General features: G+C 40.2%; 1 protein-coding gene across 1 annotated transcript in view; it reads right to left on the bottom strand.

Moving 5' to 3' along the window:
* LOC147795379 (vesicle-fusing ATPase-like) overlaps nt 1-16,337 on the bottom strand; it is a 62,712-nt gene that overhangs the window by 21,650 nt on the left and 24,725 nt on the right. The window contains exons 7-15 of the mRNA XM_087131976.1: nt 15,599-15,656; nt 14,831-14,880; nt 13,295-13,383; nt 12,539-12,614; nt 11,069-11,138; nt 4,623-4,664; nt 2,727-2,884; nt 1,778-1,852; nt 1,202-1,292 (exon numbers count right to left, since the gene is read on the bottom strand). Coding sequence (XP_086988102.1) covers nt 1,202-1,292; nt 1,778-1,852; nt 2,727-2,884; nt 4,623-4,664; nt 11,069-11,138; nt 12,539-12,614; nt 13,295-13,383; nt 14,831-14,880; nt 15,599-15,656 — 709 coding nt within the window. The remainder of the gene's footprint in view (nt 1-1,201; nt 1,293-1,777; nt 1,853-2,726; nt 2,885-4,622; nt 4,665-11,068; nt 11,139-12,538; nt 12,615-13,294; nt 13,384-14,830; nt 14,881-15,598; nt 15,657-16,337) is intronic.

The following is a 16,337-nucleotide window of genomic DNA, read 5'->3' as shown; positions in this document are numbered from 1 at the left end:
TGGGGTGCTTCGCAATGCCCGTCATTATGCAAAGGCCCAGAAAGGCCTTCAGTTCTCTAATGTTCAGATCAGTCCATGATCGCATGTGCGCCGATGTCGTAGCGGGCCTCTGCACGGCATACCGGTTGCTCTCTTGCACTATCTTTTTGTAGAGAACATCGTCAAAAAACAGTTCAAAGGCTTCACTGCAGGTCGAGCTGCGATGCAGGCGGGGGTCGACGGCACCACCATTACCGGTGAAGCCGTACTTCAGCGGTGTACTGTCTTCATCTGTCCACTGGAACGGTGCGGCACTGCTGCTGGTCGACGCGGCGGTCTGTGTACGGGACTGTCTCTTGCGCTTGGCATATACCGCCAAGGGTACATCACTGTCAATTTCTGTACTTGACTGTACTTGAACAGGTGACGGCGGTGATGAAAAAGACGAAGAAACTTCGTCTGAACTCAGATAAAACTCGCTTTCGCTGGAAGAACTCGACTCTCCGGATATAACTTCAGCCATGTTGTCTGTACTCTAAATAACACGATACCCAATATGAACACACGCGAACACTGCAAGGCGTTTTTATTCTCAAGCAGCGAGGGCCGTGCCCTGTCAGTCAACGTGGCAAGGGCCAGCAGCGCCCGGGCCGGGTCATTCATGGGGCGCAGGTGCATAATGAGCCCGCACAGCCCGCGCTTTGTCTTCGGTGCAGTGCAGCGATAATCCCCTGCGAGCGCCCGGCCGCGGGAACAAATGCGCTCTGCTAAACAATACACGGATTACCTTCGCTAATTGCAGCGCTCTGCGCTGAAAGAATACAGGGATTGATTGGCAGGGCCCAGCAGCTCTCAGGAGCTCGTACTTTTATTCAAGGCTTTGATAAGTTCGGTCACCCCGGCTATAAAAGAAGTTCGGTCACCCCGGCTATAAAAGAAGTTCGGTCACCCCGGCTATAAAAAAGTCACAATTCACCGGCCAATGATGGCCTAAACTTTTTAACTGACAGCCCCAAACTTTTTTAGGAAACGCCCAGCAACTTTTTTTTTTTATAGTAAAGTTCCGATCTCGGAGTCCCCGGCCCCAAATATAAGGCCTATGGCTCCGTTACCGGAGCCCCCGGCACGAAGTGGTTAAACTGTAGTTAACCAAAAATAGTTGTTAAATTGTTTAATAAACAATAAATCATCAAACAGACCATTTAAATGGAACATAATTTACCGATGATGAGAATGTTATTGAGTTGTTCCACTCCATCTATTTTGGCAAGAAGCTGGTTGACCACTGTATCATGAACTCCAGTGCTGCCACTCTACAAGAAAAAAAATATTCTGTTCGAAAATATTGTGCCTGAAGTTAAAAAATTATGATTCAGTATTTTTTAAAATGACATCAAAATAGGAACATTGGAATATTTACTTAATATCAGTCTAATATTCCTGTTTGGAACTTGTCCCAATTAACAATAATTTATATTAAATTTGGTATTTTCTTCCTTGCACAAGTGATCTATTCAGTAACGCTGATCTTGAAATCCTTCAATGGTGATGCAGCCTGCATCTCCTGTACCATTTTTCTTGTTATTTCAAGCTTTCGTCCAGCAATACAGGCATATCACAATAGTGCGCCTCCAAGAGTTTGCAATACACTGGCCAATCACAATGTGCAAAATCTGTCAATACTTTCCAAACACGCATTGGATTGACAGATTTCGCTCATTATGATCAGCCAGTGTGTTGCAAACTCTTGGAGGCGCACTATTGTGAAACGCATGTATTGGGAAGACTGATTATTTACCATTGTGCCACGCTGTTTACAGATTGCATCAATCTCATCAAAGATGATAATATGAAGTCCACTGTTGACTCCACACTGCAATGAAAAGAAAAAACGACGTAATTATTCAGATTAAGTATATACAAAAATCAAAAAGCAGTAGTTTAGCATCTGTTTTTGACATGCAGTGGAACGCCGCTATAACAAACACCTCTGCACTGAGCATCTGGATGTATAAAACATCTCCCTTGGCTCCGGAATTTTCTGTGCATTTTTAGTGAACATTACAAGTTTGCTTTAAACAAACGAAACACATTTAAAACTGATGAAAATTACTAAAAGGAAAATTGCGCTAACAATGGAACAAGGGCCTATATGTGGCATGGTTTGTATTGTTCCTGGGGAGCCTACATTGCATGTAATGTGCATGTATCCAATACTGCAAAGTAAACTAGATGCTAAATATGTGTATGCAACACTGGTGACTCTAGTGCAAAAAAACTGGCATGAAATTACTAAAAAAGCAGGAGAATTGAGCTCAAAAAATAACAAACACAGAAAATGATTGCGCAGATAGACCCTACCATTTGTTACTTAAACAGCACCTCTAAGAAAAACATGTTTTCTCAGATTTTATGCCAAACAATGAATGCAATGCATGCCACACATTTGAATCAGTTAGAGTTCAGAACAGATGGTGTACCTTTTACTGAAAATTGCTATACGGAACGACTGCTGTACTGGACATTTCGTACAGACCCTGTCATGTTAATTATAGCAGTATTCCACTGAGTACACATAATTAACATATTACCTTGATTAAGATTAGTTGCAGTGAATGTTTATTCCACTTGGTTTCATTGCATGGAATGGAACATTGAATCTAAGTTCATGCAATAATTCATTCTACTGCACACATAAACATTCATTATTTATATACCATGCATATACTGAAATGATGTCTACCAACCCTCTTTTGTTCATCTTCTGCAGCACTGAACAGCTTTCGGATGTTTGCTTCAGATTCTCCAACAAATTTGTTGAGAATTTCTGGCCCATTTACAATCTGGGGTGGTCTTGAATTTAGCATTTTTCCTATTGTTCGGGCCATCAATGTTTTCCCAGTTCCTGGAGAGAAACAATTATAATTGGTTTGTTATTTTTTCCATGGTGTGCATTGGCTATGTTTGAGTTGCAACTATTTTCTACATTTCTTTCTTATAATACATTTGTTGAGTCTTGTGATCTTTGCATGCATTGCTTAATACCAGTAGTACATCACTGGTTTCCATTTTTGTTATTTTGCTGATATCAAAATGACAAAAATGGTTAAGCTGTTGAAACCTATTATGGTTTAAAATTTTACCTAGAAATACTTTGCTCTAATGTAGGGTTATTTTCCTGCTTTAGTCACTGAACCCTTGGCCTGCAGGTTTCCTGGTATCATAAGTACTCTTTGATCTTCTTTATCATGCCCTGTTTATTAGTAGTAAAGCCATGCTTTTTGCTTTCAAGAAATGCCACAATCTACACATACATGTATATGGCATTGAACATTTTGCATGCTGTGATTAGTGCTAACAACCTTGAAGGTTAACAGAAATTGAAAACATATTTTTAGTTCATGTGAAGTATTTTTAAAATAACAATAAATACATAACCATTTCAAAAACATCATAAATGCAATGTTTACCCCATTAAATCGTTACTCCAAAATGAATAAAAAGATCCTGAGTTTCCTGGCCCAAAAAAATCCCCTTTTGGCCATTCGCGCTCCCAGGCTGATTGGATGACTAATTGGCAGAACGCTGACATGTACTATGTACATGTACAATGCATGATTGCACACAGTCCGTGCAGTATCGCACGCTTGCAATAGACCACGTTGTGTTTGATGTAGCTTGGCCCACAGGCAAACACTGTGGTAGTTAGGACTGTATCTTTTAATTTATACCTTGAACCAAGACAGTATTTGCCAGTGAGCCAAGCTACATTAAACACAATGTGGTCTATTGCAAGCATGAACTAAATGTTTTCAATTTTTGTTAACCTTTAACAGAGCGGTGTACTATACTTGCGTATTTGTGTGAAAGGACTAAGAGTATATTTCTACATTATGTAACCTGCTGTGTAAAGATGAGTCATAAGGGGGTATGTGGCCAAGTGGTCAGGATTTGTAGCTTCTGATCATAGGGTTAGGGGCTCAAATCAGCATGTTGTGATCTTGGGCAAATCATTTTACTCTTACTTGCCTCTCTCCACCCAGGAGTAAATGGGTACCTAGGGCAGATATGGTTATGTTTAGCCGTTTGTACCTGATATGGCAGCATCAGGCTAGTATTCTCCTGGGGGAGATGAGATGATTTCAGGATGTTGTGAGCCCAACTACTGTGCAGGGACAATGATAATATATTGGTGCCTTTGAAGTACAGAAACTGTGAGATACTGCACGCCTTATAAATACTTTGATATTATTTTCATAAGGCCATCTTTTCAGTTGTTTTGTTTCAGGTTACATCAAAAAGAGAGAGCTGAGCATTTTTGGTTTTGATACAGCAGCCATTTTGGCATCCTGATTAAAAATGAGTATCGTGTGGGTTAAAACTGATGATGGTCCTATTAATTTCCATATTGCAAGACTCTTTTAAAATTATGTACCTCAAAAGCAGCTCTTGCAACTTAAATGTATTATTCCTTTTCACAGTGAGGGTCAAATATTATAGTTTCAAAACTAGCAACACACCAAGCAATTGTCAATTTTCAATCGGCACTGTGTGAGTTAGTGTGTGGATGTGTGTGTATGAAACACATATTTCAAATATTAGTGTGCCATGAAAGGGAAGTTGTGCTGGCACAAGAAACTTACCAGGTGGACCATAGAGCAGAATTCCTTTGACATGCTGTGCACCTGTTTTTGTGAACAATAAATAACTGATGATTAGAAAAGGTTATTGTCAAATTCTGTTGACTGAAATTATAGTATGTTAATGCCCTTTAGTCTCATATAAAATACCACATATTTGAACGTTTGGCCATGGTAGATGAAGTGGAGGAACTTCTGGTCTTTGGGATGGTTGGGAATGTGCAGGTACGCGACCTTCAGATCCCCTGTAGAGGACCAGGCTAGGATGGGCAGAGACTGGGTGACTTTTTTGCAAGGTTTCCATGCACTGTGGGCGGATGAATCTATTCAGCGGCTTAAGGTTGAGGATTGGGCACCGGGTGTTCGGCTTCTTCTTCGGGGTGAGGATGTTGAAACGAACCCATTGCGGAATGGATGAGCGACTGGGGCAGTGGCTAGTTTCTGAAGATGGGGGCTGATTTCTGACTTCAGGGTCTGGCATTGGGTGGAGTTCATGGTGGAGGCATAGATCGGACGGAAGAGTGCGCATGAATTCGAGGAAGTAGCCCAAGGACATCATCTTGAGAATCCATCTCTGATGTGATGTCCTGCCAGAGCCCTATGAAAGTCGTAGTCGGCCCCCTGACAGACCCGGGAGCGGGAGCCGCTAGCGAGTTGATGGAGTCATTGGCCACATTCCCCTTATAAACGGGGAATGTGGTCAGAACTTGCGCTGGATTTACGAGACCCACTAGAAGGCTGTGCTCTCATGAAAGAGGAGCTGTAGCGTGGTCAAGGATAAAAGGAGCTCAATGTATAGCAGGGACCCCGGCGACCAGGTAGAACAGCCCTAGGTGGTGGAGCATGGCGAGCTGGTGAGGAGGCTCTGTGAATGAAATCTTGTGTGATGCCTTATCTGCTTGGCCTAAGATTGCAGCATCTCGGTGAACTGCCCTGCAAAAAGGTCTTTGCTGGGGAGGGGAAGGTTCTGCAAGTAACTTTGTCCCCTGGGTACAGGATATGCATCGCTGCCATGGCGTTGGAGTGATGGGAAGAGGTGATCAGGCAGGACATACATTTGTATGTGAAAACTGTTGAAAGACCATAGTGATGTTCCTATCAAGGGCCCAAAGGGCAATGGTGCAAGGTACGGGGACGGGCAAATATTCTCACAGGTGTAGGAGAGGTACATGTACTCCACGAGAAGGGACAGGAAGGCTGTACAGCGCAGGCTATGATGAAAAGCCATGCTTAGTCCAGTTAGGATAGACTCCAGCTCAGTTGACAGGAGGTGCGGGATGGAGAGAAAGTCCACTGTGTCCGACTTGGTGAACTGAAGAGCAGGCTGGAGAGAATGTACAAAAGAGCCTGGAAAGCCGTGGCGAGAGAGGCGGAGTTCCGGTGCTTGGACGGGTGTGATGTCTTGGTGGGGGACCCAGCTGAAGAGGAGGACAATTGCTCACGTCTCTTGTGGCCAGGAGAGCCTGTGGAGAAATTCAACACAGAGGTAGGCTTGAAGGTAGCATCCGTGGGTTGGTTTAAGGTTGCAAGCCACTGAGTGGTGAGGATTGTGTGACCTGGCTAATCGACGTGGCTGGTGCCGAGGGTCCTGGACCTGAGCTGGTGATACTGCGGGAGCCTTGATGGTATAGTAGACTGGTGGGTTTGGCTGTTCTGGCTGTGGTGAGTGATCCGCACTCCTTCGGCTCTTTCAATGGGGCAGCCCTAGAAAGTGATGGGGAACCGCCCCTGTTTCGCCCTCTTCTGCTTCACACCTTTATGCTCTTGATGTGGAGTCTGATGGAGGGTAGAGGTATGAAGGTGGACTTACAAAATGACTAATGTGCATGATAGTCCAGGGATGGAAAAATCCTTATACAGGCTAGAGGACTCACAACTAGTAAATAACACCATAATGGGTGACTACTGGCCTGGGAAAAAATTATCATAACAAGCGGGCCAGGAAGGACCTGTAAAAATATATAAAAGGAAGCCCTAACTCGGCTAAGAACTGTACCGGCCAAGCCATACAAATAGTGGGGGCACCTTACAAATAGTGTTACCAGGTACAGTGATAAATATACGTTGTACCATAAAAACAAACTTAAAATGTAACTTTTCACAAAAGAGTGACAGAACAGTGGCACAAAAGATATAACAGTATGATACAGTACAATACTTAACAGTTGATCAGGATTACACAGATCAGCTTTAGCGACATGGAACTCTTGATGAAATTGAGAAGGTTGAAAAGACACGTCCGTAAGTAAAAAGCAGTCTGAAAAAGAAGGACAAATATGGTGGCGACCACACCTGGGGTGGACCGATAGAGGGCACACTACAGTTGATAAAATATTTAGCAAACAGCAATAGATCACTAGGGAAATATGCACATGTAGTGACTGTCTCGATAAGTTGACTGCAATGGACTAGCTGTTTAACCAAGATACTAAGGTTACACATTAAAAAAAACATAAGTTCTATGATTGATTGGTTTAAGGTTGCTTTTTCTTCAGGTTAATGCATTTTGTATGGGTGGTCCTAAACTTTTGCAAAAGACTGTACAACTTTTAAAGTTTAGATAATGTCTGATTATGTGCTCTAGCCAACGCTATTGAGAGAAAAGCTTCTTTTACAAGGAAATGGGGTTACTAGACTAGGGGCATTTTTGTGTGCCTCCCATGGTCACTACAGTCATGTAGTCCTCACAACTACGGAATGAGCCTGTGTGGACTCAGTACAGATCAAGACTTAGCAACATTCAAGCTTTGAAAAAAATGAAAACATTCCTTTAACCCTTTAGTGACCAGAGTGGCCGCAAATGCCTGATACCCATGCGACCATAGCGGCCGCAGACGGCTGCCATGTTCTCCCCTTTCCCGCCGGTGCGCTGTGTTTGACAACTTGATTTGAAGTTCAATGATAGAGCTTTAAAATGAGGTACCAGTTTACATATGCTGTTTTGTAAAGTTACAAAGTTTTTCACGTTCGGAACCAGCGAGTCGTCTTTTCATGAAATACTCATTCAGGTTGTTCATGCGCAGACTCGTTTGTACGGCATCATCTACATTATTACACATACAGTAATTCCTGTACTTGTACAGCCTGCGCTGCACGTTGAATCAACAGTACCAAGACGGCCCGCAGGCGTGTTGATGCCGCCTCAATTCTTCAAGAAATTGTAGAATCTTGCCAAAAATCGGATGATTCAGACAACAGTTCTGATATTGAGGTCTCGACACAGGTTAGTTTTGTAATTTCTGTTTTGATTGATGCTAAAACTACAGCAGTCAATTTGGTTGCTAACGCTCAGCCCAAGCTTCAGCAGACGTGATGCATGTTGTCAGGCCGATGCATAAAATTTCTTCGTTTCGGGCACTTATTTTCCTTCATTATTTTTACAGCTAGGTTTAGATTTAGCCCATATATGGGGAGCTACATTTTAAAACGAAAAATAAAGTTCGGAAGAGATGATGATGACCGAATAACCACAAACTGATGAACAACAAAACAGCTAATTGTTTTCATAATGGTGTCTAATGTTTACATGGAGGACATGATTTGGGGTGAAGCTATCATATTCATCCCAGTTTGAGCAATTTATCAGGTATGAGTCTTTGCATTTCCAAGAGATCTGAAGATGATGGTATAGATTCTGAGGAATCTATGGGTAATGCTCCAAGTTCCGATGACAGTGATGCTGCACAACCTGAAACCCATTCCACTGTCACCCCAAGGCAAAAAAGACACATGCCTGGACAGCAGAGTAATTGGAGTGAGACAATCCCATCAAGAGAAATCCCAGTTTACAAGGATTCATCAGGTCCCACATTAAAGCTACCATTTGATGCCCCGAAACTGGATTATCTTCTGTAAGAGATTGGTGAAGATTTCTCCACAAACCTTGCAGACTCAACAAATCAGTTTGCTGTTTTCAATGCCCACCTGCACATCCAAACAAAGCTGATCGATTGGCCACTTCAGACATGGTACCCAACAACTGCCAATGAAACAAAAGCATATATTGGCACAAACATGTTGATGGGTATTGCTAAGCTTCCAGAGGGCAGAGATTATTGGAGTACTGACACTGTTCTGCATAATCATTATGTTGCTCAATGGTTCTCACAAAACATATTTGAAAAGTTGAGTCGTTACCTCCATCCCAGTGATTCCATTGCAGAGGATGACACAGCCAAACTGTACAAAATTGGTACAATAATAGCATCTTTTGGCAAGAACTTTCATCAGAATTTCACTCCTGGAGCACAGCTGTCTTTGGATGAGGCCATGATTCAGTTTGATGGAAGGCTAGCATGGAAGCAATACATGCCAAGGAAGCCATTGAAATGGGGCATCAAATTGTAGTGTCTTTGCGACTCGTTAACTGGCTACTGTTCTACTTTTCAAGTGTACACAGGAAAAGACACCGATTAAAGTAGAGATAGCCTTGGATTTGATGTTGTAACAAAGCTAACCCAAAAGTTTCAAGATACCAACAGCCATGTGTATGCAGACAATTTCTTTTCTTTGGTAAGGCTACTGGAGAATCTTTTGCAGTATGGCTTATTTTACAGTGGTACTGTTCGCCAAAATAGCAAAGATCTTCCAAAGCAGGTCATCCAAGCAAAATTGAAGAAAGGTGAAAAAAGGTGCAAGTATTGATGGGGGGATGTGTCAAAAACTAGAACAAAGAACAAAACTGAAGTACATCATATTCCAAATATGCTTATGTGTAATAAATACATGGGAGGGGTTGACCACAATGATCAACGCTTATTATAATGTTGGTCGATCTGGCAAAAAATGGTGGAAATATATCATGTGGGGTTTGCTCAACATTGCCACTGTCAATGCACACATACTGCATTCACTCTCCCATATGCCATTGCCAGCTGACAAACAGAAGTATTCCCTGAAGCCTTCAAACTAGCACTCATACATCAGATAGTTGATAACTTCTTTTCTCAGAAGCGGTCTGTCTCAGGGACATCGACAGGTACCCAAGTTATGGGAATTTTGCAGTGAGACATCCTCCCTGGACTTTCACTTGTATGTCTTAAGGGACGGAAAAAGGCATGCCGAGCCTGCTCCATGAAGGCCCGCAGACCACAATCAGGTTGTTGTTTTGAAACCAACTATGCATGCTCCTTGTGCCAGGTTTATTTCTGCAAGAAAGGGGCTTCCTTTTAGGAATTTCATGGACTTCTCCACCATGACCACTAGCTTTGCATGCGATATGGTATGTTACACAATCTGTCCAAATATGAACAGTGTAGTCTGTTTCCCATGGTCATTCTAGTTAGGACTTCCATTGAAAAAGATGGTACTGCATACACGTTTGATGATTTGTACAGTTTCTTGAATATGTACAACTGCAGTCGGCAAATAAAATACATGTATACATGTATGTGTGTACCTCATAGCTTTGTCAAAATTTTATTGAGGTGGCCTCATGAAAAAACAAATTGTGCAAAATGAAAAATATAACTAGACTGACTGACATTTTCAATGGAAAATATGCGGTGAAAGGTCAAATTGGACAATGGATATTGGAATTTTTTAAATTGGATAATAAAACACTAGGTCAATTTGTGGTCAGAGGTCATGGGTACAAGGTTAAGTGATTATCAAAGCTGTAGTTTATTTTGCATTTGCTTGAGCCCAACATTACTAAAGGAAAGGACATGTGTACGTATAAAACCCCTGAAATTAGAAAACACCACAACACTTTATGTCAAACCATATTTTTGGGACAAAGGTCACAAGAGGTCAAAAGACAGGTCAAGTTATAACAGAAAAATCAATATTGATGTTTATTTTGTTGATTTTCCAATTAAAAATCATATACTGCACAATTGCTTTCCACGAAAATTCAGAATTTAGTTGAAAACCAAGAAAATTCAAAGTAGGTCAATTTGAAAGGTCAAAGGTCATAGTACGGGTCATCTCATTGCCACAGAAAATGTGCCACATTTTTTGTAGTGTACTACCCATGTCATTTCCGAAATAAAAGTAAGTGGTATTTATACAAAAAAATGTGATATTTCAATGTGAATAAAAATGTTGAAAACATCATGAAACTTGTCGTACCTTTGGGCGCATAGTTTTGGGCGTTGTGGAAAGCATGGTCTCTAAAGGGTTAAACTGCCAGGGCGCAACTGTTATTTCAGAAACAAATTAATTCTGAGAAACCATTCATTCTTATTACAGACATCTGCCATGCATGAATATATAGACTGATATGTACTTTTACTCTTTTAAGTATAAAAAAAGAAATTTAAAGCTCACTAATACCAGTGTAGGCAAAAAGGTTTTATGTAAGCCTGGTAACAAGAAAAATTACAGAAATGTGAAATTCAATGTGCAGAAAGTATTGCTAAAATAAGCGTAATTCACAAAATAATTTACTTACAATGAAACAGCAACGCTTTGCTTTGCAGCTGAGGAAGAAGTGCCAATCTACTTACCAATTTGTTCCACAAATTCAGGAGGGAATACTCTTGAAGCAAATGCTCTTCTGAAGATGTCAGAAAATTCCTGTTAAATGAAAAGCCATTGATAGAATGTACAATCTCTGCAATTTCAACCCAGTATCAAATCGCTTAGTAATGGTGGCAGTATAGAGTGAACACAAACAAGTCCTTTAAACAAAATCTTTTAATAGAAGATGAAGAAGTTGAGTTTGAAAACATCTCTAAATCAACATAATTGAAAGCACAAATTCGTGTCTAACATTCGTGAAGATAGTAAAAATGACTCTTCAGTCACTTCAAAGTATGATGATTTATATAGGTTCATGGAGAGGCATCTACAGTATGAAGAAGTATAAACAACCTTATTCATATTTAGTATTCCTTATAGCTTTGTACATAAGTAAGGCAAAGGGGAGTACTGCAGTGCTAAAAATGCTTGCAGACAAGTAATTTTACTATTTCTACGACGCTGTTTATTATTGTTCTGTATGAAACATACAAGGTGTGGCAAAAAAGAAACAAGACTGCAGCTGCTGATTACATGACTCAGCAGCCTCACAAAAATGAGGTGAAATCTTGACAGCCATCAACACAAATGATAACATCCAGTGCATTGATGAGTTTTTGCAGATGGATTGCAGATTGATGAACAAATAACTGCCAAGGAAATGGTATTCAATTAAGAGTAAGCGAGGACTATCTTGGTAAAAAAACTTGGGCATACAGAAGGTGTGCAAAAAGATGGTGCCCAAGTTGCTCTCTGGGAACCACAACACCCACTGCATGGACTTGTTCCACATTTTGTAGCAGCTGAATGACATCCCGGAATTTCTGAACAGTCATCAGTGAAGATAGGACCTCGGTCTTCTAGACAAGTAGGTTGTAACTCTGAAACCTCCCCTGCAATCACCAGATTTGGCACACTGTGATGTCTGGCTCTTTCCAAAGGTGAAAAGTACCCTCAAAGGACGGTACTTTTGAGACTGTAGAGAACATCAAGACGTGTGTGACCAGCTTGCTGAAGGCCATCAGGAAGAACTTTGATGGGTGGTTCATGGCATGGAAGACAAGAATGCTGAAGGGTATTGACTACAGGGGGAACATTTTCAAGGAGAGAATATGTAGTACCTTGTTTGACCAATGGTCATACCAATACAGTCTTTCTTTTGCCACACCTCACATACTGTAATGGTATTTTTACACATGGTTCATGCACACAGATTTTCTAACACTGACAGGAAATCTATCCAGACGTTTTTAAACAATTTCTATACCATACTGTGACACTATGAAAAAAATTACATCCAAAACTACTGGACATCCTCTTAATACCAGCATTAACATCAACACAGCAAAGATCCCTGTATATAACAATATCAAACAAAATTTTATGGATCTCAGTGCTGTGGTGATGTTGTAAAAAAAACAGAAACATTCATGTTGGTTTGTCATACGAGTACTTACCTTATCCAAACCACCAATTCCCATGTTTTTGAAATCCCAGTCAGGATTGATTATAGATTGTCTTCCTGCAGCTCTTCTGTTCACATTATAGGCAGAAAAAAGTGCTAATATTTAATTATATCATTTAACCTTTTAAGTCCTAGCAAAAATTACAGTTACTCTGTATGGCAAAATCAATATATTAGAGGTAGTTGACAACAAAATCACAATGGATAAACTGCAGGATAAGTACCTTCAGTCTCTTTCAGATCTACATAATAGGTTTTTCATAACACTTTTCCTCTGATAAATTTTTGTACAGTCACTTGTATATGTATCTGCAAATATGTGCCGAGTAACATATAATTGCTATTTAACCTGCATGTACCTGGACTTGTGATTTAATTGGTTGAGAACAACTGTGTGTCTATAAACCTACACCATTAGCCTCATATAAAACATACATTTATTTATATCCCTGGACAGGACTATGTTGACTTTACCAGTCAAATTGTAAAGTAGGTTTCCTTAAATGTACCGATATAATAGTTTGGTTTAAAAAAGGATTGCTTCACTGAAGTCTTTCTGACAAATAATTCACTTGGGGAAATGTATTTGGAACCAAAGCCAACAACTCACTTGAAAATCTATAAATTGATCCACGTGAAAAGTACATGCAACACAAGTCATTTCTTTCTTTTTGGTATTTGTTTTACAGAATAAAGTTCTAAGAAATGTTTGCAAGGCATAAATGTAGTCCATTACTAAAGTACCTACCCCACTGATTTGCCTATTAGATTTATAGAGGAGCCTTCTGCCTTTTCAAATAGAACCTGGGTGTTGGCCATGCTGATACCAAGATTAATCTATAATCAAATCAAGCAAGTGAAAACACATTATACAACAGCAAAAGTAATCCAATATGTGTAAAGCATCCAACAGCAATGCCTACTGTAATTAATGCGCCAATTACGTGAGACTATACAGCCTCAAGCTTTCAGGGAGAATCTGTGAATAAGTAATTTACGCATTTTAAGATGTACATGTAAAACCATTTTTTCTGTATTTCTCACTTCTAAATGTTTTAAACCATCCTATACAGCATGAGAAAACAGATGTACTGATTTAAGGTATGTGTAACAAATACATGCTATAGAAAGGCGAAGAAACAAGCTAAATATCACAACATCGCATACGCATACACCATGTACATGCCACATATAAACTATGCATGCAAATAATGCATGGCAGACTCATTAAACCCTTTAGTAAAATATTTTTTTTGCTCAGACCTACAAATTGATAGTATACATGTACATGTATATGCATGACATACATTTCTGGTAAATGTTGGAACCCAATGTTTTCTGGGGGACGGAAATAGTCTGACTGGAATTACATGCAATAAAATCAAGTGTGATAACTGCTCCTTCCACAATAACACCTAGGAACACAACGAATGAATACTACACCTAGGAACACAACGAATGAATACTACACCTAGGAACACAACGAATGAATACTACACCTAGGAACACAACGAATGAATACTACACCTAGGAACACAACGAATGAATACTACACCTAGGAACACAACAAATGAATACTACACCTAGGAACACAACGAATGAATACTACACCTAGGAACACAACGAATGAATACTACACCTAGGAACACAACGAATGAATACTACACCTAGGAACACAACGAATGAATACTACACCTAGGAACACAACGAATGAATACTACACCTAGGAACACAACGAATGAATACTACACCTAGGAACACAACAAATGAATACTAATCACATGAATAAAGATCTCCCAATTAAAACTGTCATCATCATGTTTATTGTGGTGGCCCTCCGGCAAACAAATGGCACAAACACGGGCATCTGTTGACTATTTTGAATGGGAGGGGGTGCCACATGAAGTTTGAAGATGCAGAACGAGTGTACTGTATCCCCATTCCTTTCATCTTCATTCTCCATTCTTTATTTTTTATTTTGCTGACAGACCATGATTTTGCCGACAAAACTAACCAATGGGAGAGGGCTGTAACAGCCCCCGTTACCCCACCTCCAGTGACACCTGTGGGCATGAACTACATTCTTCTTGGTAAATAGTCTTCATCCTTACTGAGATGTACATGTTGGAACAGCAAAACAACTAATACAAGAATTATTTGTTTGCATTATGTAACCACTCCAACACCAAGATAACTTCACCTGACATCATACAGGTATGTGCATGGGGATAAAGGTCCCTAAAAGCACTACTTCAAAGCACTTGAGGCAAAGATCTACATGTACCTTGGTTCTTTTGGATGTTTTCCCTCCTCTAAGCATGGAGATGTCAGCAGCTACAGAGAGCAAGAATATACACACAATGTCTCACACTGTGCAATCATCTTTGGTCATTCCAAAATGACTGACTTGAATCTACATGTACTTCCTACAATAGATCCAGAGGCATCCTCAAGTATGGGACCAACATCATGCACTGTGTTTTTAAATTAATCTACTATTATTAAGAATGGAACCCTTGTTTTAATAGTCCATTAAAAGTCTGTATGTATTCAGGACGTGTTATCAATTCAATTTCATGTAGTTCCAACTGTGGCAGCAAAATCTTATGAAACAGAACACCGCATAAAAAAATACCTTTAAATAAAAAATACCTTTAAGCCTGAACACATTCAAACTATTAAAACAATCTGCACAATTGGGTTCAGATAATGTACTTCCTGAAATTCCACTTATTCTGACTTTAAGTTTTTTATTCATGCAATTCCAGCCATGGCTGCAAATTTTAAGAAACGAACTAACAACATGTCTTTTACCCTGGAAAATAAAATCTCGTCTCACATATTGACCTAGAGTTTTAGGCGTTGTACATGTATAAAGTCATCCAACCTTACATGTAAAATGCCTACTCACACTGCTTTGAAACTGAGTTGTCTTCATTTGGCGGGCCATGTACATGTAGGTTGGAGTTTGTATACATAATATACAGGATTATGCAAATCCTGACAAATATATCTTAATATCTTAAGCAAAGAAATGCAAATATATACATGCCTTCCATTTCTTTGACGACAAGTCCGAGTAGCTTTTTCCCTTCAAGTTTGAAAACAAGCTGTAAAAAGTTGTGAAAATAACTGCATGTATTACATGTACATCCCCATGAGGAACAGACATGCATGTGTTTTTCTGATGAACGTTACATTCCAATAAATATCAAGATTAGTAGATTTGAAATATCTTGCCAAGGACCTTTTCCGATGCTTGTCTCCAGAAAACCCCCATAACCCCTTCGCTACGGAGGACTGCTACTACCGCACCATTGTGTGAGGATCAGTGCATACCACACATACAGTCTATTCACCGTGCAGCTGCTGGTTCAATGGGGCCTGCTGATGGACAAAGCCCTCCATTCAGGGCATACCACAGCTCAGCAATTGCGGTCAGAATAATCCTGCCGTGAAGGGGTTAAGCCAAGGGTGAAGGGGACAGACAATTCAGTCTACTGCCTGCAACCTGCGCAGATTACCAAAAACCTATGCAATATTTCCAAGTCCATCACTTCTATTCGCTAAATTCTTGATCACTAGTAGTGTGCCCCCACTCGTTCGACCCCTGCCAAGGCGGCCGCCATGTTCTTCCTCTTTTTCTTAGCACCATTACGTTTGGATGTGGTTGCTCCGGTTTTGAAATTTTGTCATTTCTAAATCACTTTATCTACCTGTTTGTTTGTGAATGGTAACACTGTTCCTTTTTCCCTGTTTCATATAGATTTAACCGTTCCTTTCTTTTTTCA

This window comes from Acanthaster planci, unplaced genomic scaffold, assembly GCF_054643075.1.
Source record: "Acanthaster planci isolate LZ-2023a unplaced genomic scaffold, COTS_SCS Contig43, whole genome shotgun sequence".
Lineage (NCBI taxonomy): Eukaryota > Metazoa > Echinodermata > Asteroidea > Valvatida > Acanthasteridae > Acanthaster > Acanthaster planci.
This window is presented reverse-complemented; position numbering and strand designations above follow the sequence as displayed.